Source organism: Myotis davidii, unplaced genomic scaffold (assembly GCF_000327345.1).
Source record: "Myotis davidii unplaced genomic scaffold, ASM32734v1 scaffold970, whole genome shotgun sequence".
NCBI lineage: Eukaryota > Metazoa > Chordata > Mammalia > Chiroptera > Vespertilionidae > Myotis > Myotis davidii.
Window position 1 is genome coordinate 443,530 of NW_006282204.1, and position 10,850 is coordinate 454,379.

The window sequence follows — 10,850 nt, forward strand, 5'->3', positions numbered from 1 at the left end:
TACTGCCCTAGCTGGTTTGGCTCAGTGGATAGAGCAGCGGCCTGCAGACCAAAGGGTCCCAGGTTCGATTCCAGCCAAGGGCACATACCCGGGTTGTGGGCTGGATCCCCAGTAGGGGGCATTCAGGAGGCAGCCAATCAATGATTCTCTCTCATCATTGATGTTTCTCTCTCTCTCTCTCCCTCTCCCTTCCTCATTGAAATCAACAAAAATATATTTAAAAAAATAAAAATGTGGCTACTAGAAACTAAAAATTACACAAATGTTCACATTCTATTTCTATGGCAGCACTGCCCATCGGGCCAGCCCTGCTGCTCCTCAGTGGGGTTTCTTCCCAAGGCCAAGTTCGGCCTGTCCCATCTCGTTTAAACTGTTGCGGCAACCACTGTGCGGATAGCAGCAAAGTCTGGGCCCCAAACATAGGACCAGCCTTTCTGCCCAAGTCCTGTGAAATGGCCACCCCAGAGCCCAGCCTGAGAGCTACAGGCGGTTTAGCCTTCCCCTGCCAGAACCAGAGTCAGCGGACGGGTCTCCTGAGTTAGGCCTGGGCTGTCAGGGGAGGCTCAGGGTATGACCAGCAATGCAGGCAGGAAGGGGCTGGGCCGGGGACAGCCTGAGTCTACCTGGTTGCCTGTGTTCTTTCTGAGCTTGCCCACTGGGCTGCCCCATCAGGGTCCTTCCTCTGCAGCCACTCCCCGGGTCACACACCACTGTCACCCACAGCTCACAGCCCCCACATCCCATTCCCTCTCATCTGCTACTTCTTGCTCCCTTTTTACCTGTCCAGGCTGAGCTAGAGACCAATTCTCCCCTCCTTACTTCCTAGCCACGTGGCAACTTAATCTCTCTAAGACTTAGTTTTCTTATCTGGGAAGTGGAGATAATCATAGTCCCTATGTCAAAGGGTTGCTGGGAGGGTGACATGAGAGGGTCCACATGAAGTATGCAACACAGAACCCAGTAACACCTGGCATTCAATATGGCTTAGCCACTGTTGTTGTGCGATTAATGTTGCTACTGTTATGAATCGTAATGTAAATATCTGATGTGCAGGATGGTCTTAGGAGGCCCCTGTGAAAGGGTCGTTTGACCACCAAAGGGGTCGCGACCCACAGGTTGAGAACCGCTTATCTAGGTGGTCTACAATGAGGATTATGATTGTCGGGGAGCGGTCTGTATTTCAATGCGCAAGAGCAGCATCCTCACAGGTGTAGCACCAGTGGAGGGGTGGATCTCTCAGGGCCCTGAGTGTTGTCTAACCACCATTGGCATTGATGAGGGCGCTTTCTATGGTGCCATCTCATGAAGAGACCTAGCCCTGCTCCCCCTCCCAGGCCTCCAATGGTCAGTTCTAGTCAGGCTAGGTCCACAGGGAGAGGCACCCTCTGAGCACCAAGGAAGGCAGCTGTCCTCTGTAGACCCCGCTGCTGGGGCAGATCAAGACCAGAAACCTACTCAGATGACCTCTCCTCTGCCCCTCCTTACATCCCTGCCTTAGGACATCTGGAGCTTGAAGGCTCCTGGGAAATGGAAAGCAGCTACCCTCCACAGAACACTCCTGGATCTCTCAGGCGTTCAGATCTCTGTTTTCCCAGGGAGGTCAAAATGCTCCCAGCAACTGCACTAGGGCATCATCCTGTGCAAGTCATGGGTGTGCCCTCAGAGTGGGACCTTCTGAGGACGATGTCCTCCGTCTTGTGTGTCCCGAGAGGGGGAATTCCAGGCCAAGTCAGAGCGCAGTCTGCCTATGGGCACCCATCTCCGCCTCCACACAGAGCAGCCTCCACACAGAGCAGCTCCCGCGTTGAGTCTGCTCAGGGCATTGCTAGCCTTGCATAGGATCATTATTACAGGAACAGTGCACGTTCCTTTCCTCTGGTTAGTGTTCACACCACACTTATCACCCTCACACTTGGTTGCTTATAAAAATCCCAACTATTTTTAAGAAGGTCGTTTGTTATTCTCATTTATAGACTCAAAGGGCTGAAAGAGGAATGGACGCTTGTTTCTGAGCATAGCCTGTTGGATGCCGGAGCTCCAGCACGGTCAGCGCAAGCAGGAGTCCCAGGAAGGGATGCGGATTTCTCTTCTGTGTAGCCTAGGTCGAGGAGCAAAGCGAGGCCGCGGCCACTGCACTTCAATACCCTTGTCCCCTGTAGAACCTGGAGCAGCTCTTTGCCAAGAAAGGAGATAAGGAGAGCCTGCATGGCCACGGGCTGAAACAGCACTCAACTACCGGCAACGGGGTTCCCAAAGCACAGGGAGACCTGCTCATGCGGAAGGCAGTGCATCCCTTACCCTGCCCATTCCCTTATGTCAAAAGGCTCTCACCCCCTTCCTACCCCCTTGGCTTCCAGTAGATTCTCCTTTCAGAAAAAGCTTGACCTGGGAATGGTTCCTGCCTTCTCGGGGCTACCAGGACCAGGAATAGGCTGGGCAGGGGGTGGGCAGTGACAGGACCTGTTGCCAGTGCCGCTCCTTCATTCCTGGGTTACAGGAAATGTTGAGAATAGGGATGTGCTGCTTGAACTTGTCAATCTTCATCCTCACGTTCTCGGCCAAGCGTCTGGGTGCAGGTATGTCAGCTAAGGTCTTGGTCAATTTGTACATCGTCCTCCACATATTCCCTACTTCCTCCGCAATCTCCTCAGCGTTCAGCCCAAAGAGGGGCCCTGGAATAAAAAAGACGGATGGGGGGAAGGGTCAGATCCCCAAGCAGATGTCAGCCACGTGCACCTTTAATTCCCTGAGCTCAGAACTGGGCCTGTGGGGCGGGTACTGGAGCAAGCACAGGCCTGGCCTGGAGTTGGGTCTGCGTCTGAAACGTTGTCTTTGCCAGTAAAACGAGCAGGCTTACTAAACTTTCTGAAGCTTTGAGCGCATCGCCTGTGAAACAGGGTGACCGTGGAAGTGAAGTGAGGTAAGCACAGTGGCTAACCTGCCCTGCCGTGCGGTGCAACGTGGACAGGGAACTGGTGTTGGCACTGGCTATAGATGCTCCACAAATGCTGAGAAACAGCAGCCACTGGAGAATGTGGGTGAATGCAAGCGGGGGTTCTCTGTACAGTTTTAGCAGCTTCTATGTAAGCTTGAAATTCTTTAAAAATAGATTAGTTTGAAAGAATGAAACGTCATTTTTTTTAAAAAGGACCCCCAAGCATTAATTTCCTTCTCTGCCTTTTCTCTTATAGTGACCCTTTAGCAGGTTACACATTCAGTCAAAATCTTGCATGATGTGGCTTCCTTCCCCTTCAATCTTTCAAGTTAGTATGAATTCTTGCATCATGATGTTGCAAATGTACTCAAAAACTTTTCTTTGAAGGCTACTGAGACTAAACATAGCTTCGTGGATATAGCTCCATTAATTGCTAACATGCTTCATCAACCCAACATTTTTGTTAACTAATCAAAAATTAAAAATTTTAAAAAAGACAGAAAAAATGTACATGAGTTCCATGTAATATGTAAAAAGAATAATATACCATGTCTAAGTGGGCTTTGTTGTGGGAATGCAAGGCAGGTTTCATATTTTAAAAGCAAACAATGTAATATACCATATTAACACTCTAAACAAGGAAAATCATGTGATAACATCAGTTGATGCAGAAAAAGCATTTGACAAAATTCAATATCATTCATGCTAAAAGCCTCTCAACAGACCAGGAATAGAAGGGAACTTCCTTAGTCTGATAAAGGGTAACTGTAAAAAGCTACACTAATGTTATACTTTTATATTAATTAAATATATACAGCTTTTTACATGTTAATCATACTGCCATCAAGTGGTTTTAAAAAATAAAACAAAACAACCCATTTTACTTAATGGTAGAAGATGGAATACTTTTTCCCTCACAGGAAGAAGGCAAGGATTTCACTCTCATAAATCAATAACAGAAAGCTAGCTGGTAAAATCCCAAAATACTTTGAAATTAAACAATGTAATTATAAGTAACACAGGTCAAAGACAAAATCTCAAGAGAAGTTAAAAAATATTTTTAGCCAAAGAAAAAGAAAACATAACTCATCAAAAGTTGTATACAGAAGAGAAAATTAAATCCAAAGCAAGCAGAAAAAAGAAATAATAAAACAAAAAGCTGGTTCTTTGAAAATATTAATAAAATTAATAACCTCCACCCAGGCTAACCAAGAAAAAGACACAAATTATTGATATCAGAATGAAAAAGGGAACATCAATGCACATCTCAGGAACATTAAAAGGATAATTAAGGAATATCCTGAACTTCATGACCACAAATTTCATAACCTAGATGGAATGGACCAATTCCTTGAAAGATACAATTTACCCAAACTCACACAAGAAAAAACAGACAATCTGAATAGGCCTGTATCTATTTAATAAATTGAACAATAGTCAATAACTTTCCAAAACAGAAAGCACCAGGCCCAGATGGGTTCACTGGTGAATTCTACCAATCATTTTAGATAAAAATGATGCCAATTTTCTACAATCTCTCCCAGAAGGCAGAAACAGAGGAAATACTTCCTAATTCCTTCTATGAAACCAGCATTACCCTAATACCAAAACAGACAAAAACATTAACATAAAAGGAAATTAAAGACCAATATCTTTCATTAATATAGATGCAAAATCCCCAACAAAATATTAGCAAATTGAATCTAATAATATATGAAATAGAATTATATACCACAATAAGTTGGGATTTATTATTCCAAGTATGTAAAGCTGTTTCAACATTTGAAAAATCAATTAATGTAACCTATCTCATCAACAGGCTAAAGAAGAAAAATTACATGATGATACCAATAGATTCAGAAAAAGCATTTGACAAAATCCAACACCCATTCATGATAATCATTCTTAGCAAAGGAGAAATAGAGGGGATTTCCTTGACTTGATATAAAGAACATATACAAAAAACCTACAGCTAAAATCATACTTAATGATAAGACACTACAATCTTTCCCACTACAATCAGGAACAACGCAATAATGTCCCCTTTAACCATCCTTTTCAACATCATTTAATGAAAATCCTAGCCAGTGCAAAGATAAGGATAGGAGGTATAAGGTATGCAGATTGAGAAGGAAGACGTGCAACTGTTTGCCACCGACACAATCTTTTATATAGAAAATCTGAAAGAATTAAAAAAAACCCACTCCTGGAACTAATTCACAGTTATAGCAAGGTTGCAGGATACAAGGTTAATATATAAAACTCAATTGCTTTCTTTTTTATTTTTAATTTATTAATTTTTAAGGGGGTGAGAGAGAAAGAGGGAGAGAGGGAGAGAAGAAGGGAGAGAGAGACATTGATTTGTTGCTCCTGTTAGGTACAACACTAATTCATTGGTTGATTCCTGTATGTGCCCTGAATGTGGGTTAAACCCTCAACCTTGCCATATAATGATGAACCTCCAACCAACTTAGCTACCTAGCCAGGGCTGCTTTCCTTTATACCACTAGTGAACAAATGGATCAATTTAACAGAATAGAGAGCCCAGAAATAGACCCATATATAGTCAGCTGACATTTCTGGAAGGATAAAAGGTAATATAATGGAGAAATAATAATTTTTCAACAAACAATGTTAGAACAACTGGATATTCACAAGCAAAAAAATGAATCCAGATGCAGACCTTATACCTTTCACAAAAATTAACTCAAAATGGATAATTGACTTAAGTGAAAAATGTAAAACTATAAAAATTCTAGGAGATAATTTAGATGACCTGTTAGGTACAACACTAAAGGCAGGACATATGAAAGATGACAAGCTAGGCTTCATCAAAATTAAAAACTTCGGTTCTGTGAGGACGCTGTCAAAAGAACCAAAAGATAAGCCAAAGACAAGGACTCTGGTGTTTAGTGACAGCAGTATCTACCAGCTTGCCTAGGCTGAGAGTATGGAAGTCATCCTGGCCCTTCATTCTCCCTGTCTGTCCCCTTGCCCCATATCAGATCAACCAAGTTCTGTTGGCTCTACCTTCTCAATATCTCTCCTATCTCAATAGTTCTAGAGTAAAAGGAGTAGTTTATAGATGCCTATGGCACGTTGGCCTTTTTTTTTTTTGCAACAGCACACTAATAGAGCCACTATTTTGTTCTCCCACCTTCTACCTCTCTGAGTCACTACCCAATTCATGTCTCTGGATGGTTGCCTATTTGGCTTTACCCTGGCAATAGGTCTGGCTCTTTGATCCCCACCTTCCATCATTATCATATCAGAAAAATTGATTGTGGCTGCCTTCATCCAGAGCATCAGAATATGTTGCAAAGTCCAGCCAGAATTCGAAGATCAAACTTTATTTCAGAACTGGCTAGGGTGGACCCTTACTCCATCCCCACCCTGCCCCAGCACAGGTGGACTGCGGCATACCGTTCATCCACTCCTCTGACTTGATGCTGAACTCATAGGTCGTCACCCACAGCTGTTCGTAGGGTACTTTGTGGGTCATCACGGTTTGCAGAAGAGGGAAGGTACTCTTCTCCTTTCCCAACAGCTCCTCCTCCTTATTGATCAACTGCAGGCAAAGGGGGATATTGTCTATTAGTTGGTGGTTCTCCTGACCCCCACAAGCCACCCCGGCAAATTCTTCAATGTTTTGAACACCAAGTTGAGGAAGATGCTTATTAGCAAGAGAGAAAAATAAGGCGTGGACTCAATCAAGAAGACCCCTCTGTACCTGTGAGGGCCATGGCAGCTGAGGTCTAGTTGGGTGAACCTCTAGGATAATTTGCTACTTGCTTCACCAGCTTTGTTCCCACTGTGACATATCTATAGCTCTATTTCCACAGTTTCCATGTGTACATTTGCTGTTTACATGATGCTGCCTTCTTGTGTCAACTTGCCTCAGAGGTAAGAACTTTCATAGTTAGGGAACTTACTAGTGGAGCCCAGCCAGCTTGGCTCAGTGGTTGAGCATCGACCTATGAACCAGGAGATCATGGTTCGATTCCCAGTCAGGGCACATGCCCAGGTTGTGGGCTTGATCCCCAGTAAGGGTTGTGCAGGAGGCAGCCGATCAATGATTCTCTCTCATCATTGATGTTTCTATCTCTCCCTTCCTCACTGAAATCAATAAAAATATATATATTTTAAAAAATAACTTACTAGTTGACCTTCAGGAGAAGTTACTTAGCTTCTCCAAGTCTTAGTTCTCTCATTTTAAATTAAGATAAATGGAGGTAATAACAGTACCTACCTCAGAGGTTTGTTATGGGCATTAAGTGATACAGTCCATATGAAGCCCTTTGTACATTGTTGAGCACATACTGAATGCTCAATATATCTGAGCAATTATTCTATTATAATTTCTTCTCTGTCTACTCAATGACTAACAACAAAAAAAAACTAGTATAATGTAGGAGTGTAGAAAAAGGTAGCTGAAAGTACCAATGAAAGAACTGGTCAATCAATCAATCAATTAATCAGTCAATCAGTGCTACCCAGCTGACAGGTGATGTTAGAAAAATACAAGACCAAGGACCAGAACCAACAGAATAGTAGAGTCATAGTCCCCATCCCAAGACTCCGAACCTCAAATTCCACCAGCGCCTGATCAAGGTTCTTGGAAAGCTCGTTAAGCTTTTCAACATTGTTCTTCATTTCTTCCGTAGACATCACTTCACGTTTTCTAAAGCCTTCTAGTTCCTTGTTGTAGCCCTCAAGTTTCGACTCAAATTCTAAGCACCTGAAAGTAAAGATAGCCCACTGATATTTGGACTTTTCATTTTGTGATTTTCAAAGTCACAGCATTGTTCACCCAAAATCCAATTTCCTGATACAAGATACATATACTATACTACTTATAATCCCACCTCCCAGAGATGCTGATGGAAACTGTGTTTGGTGGTTAAATACTTTTAGATGTTTTCCTGTACAGGTATATGTATATGTATATGTATATGTATATAACTTACTATATATATACTAGTATACATTATGTGAGCATAACACATTATTCTTTCATTACATACTTATTATTGAGTGCCTACTACATTCCAAGAACTGATCTAGGCATCAGGGCTATATTAATGAAGTACACTGTTACGCTCCCTACCTCCATGGAATTTGTATTTTAGTTGGAGAAGACCTGGACAACAAACATACATGGATGGATGGATGGATGACTGGATAAAACCATACATAGAAAAAGATGAAATATTACTGATAGGGCCAAATACTCTGAAGAAAGAAAAGGGGGCAGAGTGACCAGTGAATGGGCGTGAAGGGCTGCTTTAGCCGAGTGACCAGGGAAGACTTGTCCAGAGGTGTGTCTCCTTCATCTATATCATCAACAAGCAGATCTTAACTTTACTTCTGCCTTTTCCTGACGAGGTAGAATAATACGGAGTTCAGTGGACAGGTTCTAGAGTGAGACAGGCTAGGTTCAAATCCCAACTTTGCCACTTAGTAGCCATGTGACCTTGGCTAGGTCACTTAACCTCTGTGTACCTCAGATATATAAAATGGGACCAGAAAAGTTCCATTTTAGTATTTAATAAGATAATATATATACAAAATGCTCATAATTGAGCCTGGTCTATAATCATCACTATACAAGTATTTGCTGTCACTCACTAAATTGTAAACTCTATCAATGCAGATTCATCCCCTTAATTCCTGTTTGTATCTCCAGTATTAAGAAGAGTGTCTGGCACACAAAAAATAATCAATATTAATGGAACGAATAAGAGACAGACCATTGAGAACAGCTGTAGTGACATACATTAATTTGGCTATTATCTTAAGAAAACTTAATTCTGTTATGACAGTTTTAATGTTCTTTTTTTCTTAAAAGTAATTTATGAAAGTTAATTTGGGTTTTATTTCTAATTGAACTGTGTGGTAAGCAGCCTCTGATAATGTCCCCATAGATCCCCATGACCTCCTGGTATTTATCCCTGTGCAATTGTCTCCTCTTGAGTTTGGGCTCAAGTAACTCACTTCTAACAAATAATATGGCAAAAGAGATGAGATGTCACTTCCAAGTAGGTGACAAAAAGACTATGATCTCTCTTCTCTATTCTCTTTCTCTCTCTCTCTCTCTCTCTCTCTCTCTCTCTCTCTCTCTCTCTCTCTCTCTCTCTCTCTCTCTCTCTCTCTCTCTCTCCCTCTCCCTCTCCCTCTTCCTTCCTCCTCCCACTCCCCCCTGACCCTTTGGGAAGCCAGCTGCCATGCAAGCTGCTCTATGTAGAGGCCATGTAGCAAGGAACAGAGGGCCGTTTCTGGCCAACAGCCGTGAGGAACTAAATCTACTCACAGGCACGTAAGTGCGCCTGGAAGTGGATCCTCACCCGTTGAGCTCCTGGCTGGGAAGGCAGCTTGGCTGACCTTCTGGCTTCAACCTCATGACAGACTTGGAGCCAGAGGCACCCAGCTCAGCTGTGTCTGCGTGTCTGACCCACAGCCCTGTGAGATGATATAAGTTTGTATTTTAAGCTCCTAGTTTGGGGATGATTCTTCATGTGGCAATAGATCACTGATACTATCATAACAGGATATGGCCTATATAATTCCTGTTTCTTTAAAGTTTTTCTCAAGTTCTAAAATATGGTCAATTTTTAAAAAATATTCTATGGACAGTTAAAAAGAATGTTCTGTTTTTATTGTAAGGTAGAAAGTTTGGTATGTATACAACAAATCAGAGTTATTGTTTACTTCTATTTATGTCCTTATTCAAGTTTCACTCTATTCATTTATTTTTAAGTAGGGGCCCAGTGCATGAATGCATGCACCTTGAAAGGAACTATGGGCTGCAAGGCTGCAGTGGGCACAGGGGCGGGTCGTGGCCCATCCTCCACGCCTGCACCCAGCCCCTCCTGCTGCAGCCCCTGGTGCTCTGTCTGCCAGCAGCCCCGCCCCCACTGCCACTGCTCCCACACGCTGATGGTGCTAGCCCTGCTCACACCTGCTGATGGTGTGGAGCGATTGTGGCTGGTGCCAGCAGTGGGTGTGAGTGGGGCCGGTGCTGGCAGCAGATGTGAGCAGCGACTGCTACCCTGATTGCCCCTCAGGAGCAGGGGAATGTGGAGAAGCCCTCAGGGGTAATTGGGGCTGGCAACCACTGCTTGCATCCGCTGATGGTGCCGAGAGATTGGGGCCAGCGCTGGGTGGTGGCAGAGGGTGCGAGCAGCGGCTCTGGCACCAGCAGTGGGTGTGAGCAGGGCAGGCGCTGGCAGCAGGTGTGAGCGCTGGGTGGGACCGTGGTACATGGGAGCAAAGAATTTTCAGTAACCTCCAGAGGCTCACCCCAATGACAGCAACCGGCACCCAGCCTAGGTCTGGCACGCCTGCTTACCTGCTCCACCATCCCACTGCGACTGACACCCGCCATGTTCCGCATGCACCCCCTGGTGATCAGGGCACATCATAGCGACCAGTTGTTTGGTTGTTCGGTTGTTCCACCGTATGGTCTATTTGCATATTAGAGTGTTATATATAAAGATTATTTATTTAGAATATTTGATATATAAAGGTTAATAATGCTTTAACTTTTTTTTTAATCTAAGTAACCATCTTGGAACATGAATATCTTTGCCTTGATATTAATATCACTTGTTCTCCTTGCTTTTTCATCATATTTTCATACTATACTGCTGAAAACACAAGTTTCCTCTTGTGGGGGGCCACTGTTAGGCACAACGGGCATTATTAAATATACTAGAGGCCCGGTGCACAAAAATTTGTGCACTCGGGGGGAAGGGGGTGACCCTCAGCCCTGCCTGTGCCCTCTCGCAGTCTGGGACCCCTTGGGAGATAACGACCTGTTGGCTTAGGCCTGCTCCTGGGTGGCAGAGGGCAGGCCCAATCCCTAGGTGCAGCCCCTGGTCGGGCTCAGAGCAGGGCCGATTGGGGAGTTGGGGCG

At 43.9% G+C, this 10,850-nt stretch overlaps 1 protein-coding gene across 1 annotated transcript in view; it reads right to left on the minus strand.

Annotated features, from left to right (window-relative positions):
* The window catches only part of DNAH3 (dynein, axonemal, heavy chain 3), a 181,263-nt gene that overhangs the window by 114,744 nt on the left and 55,669 nt on the right, over positions 1 to 10,850 (minus strand). Inside the window, exons 16-18 of the mRNA XM_006752778.2 lie at positions 7,520 to 7,673; positions 6,359 to 6,503; positions 2,461 to 2,672 (exon numbers count right to left, since the gene is read on the minus strand). Coding sequence (XP_006752841.1) covers positions 2,461 to 2,672; positions 6,359 to 6,503; positions 7,520 to 7,673 — 511 coding nt within the window. The remainder of the gene's footprint in view (positions 1 to 2,460; positions 2,673 to 6,358; positions 6,504 to 7,519; positions 7,674 to 10,850) is intronic.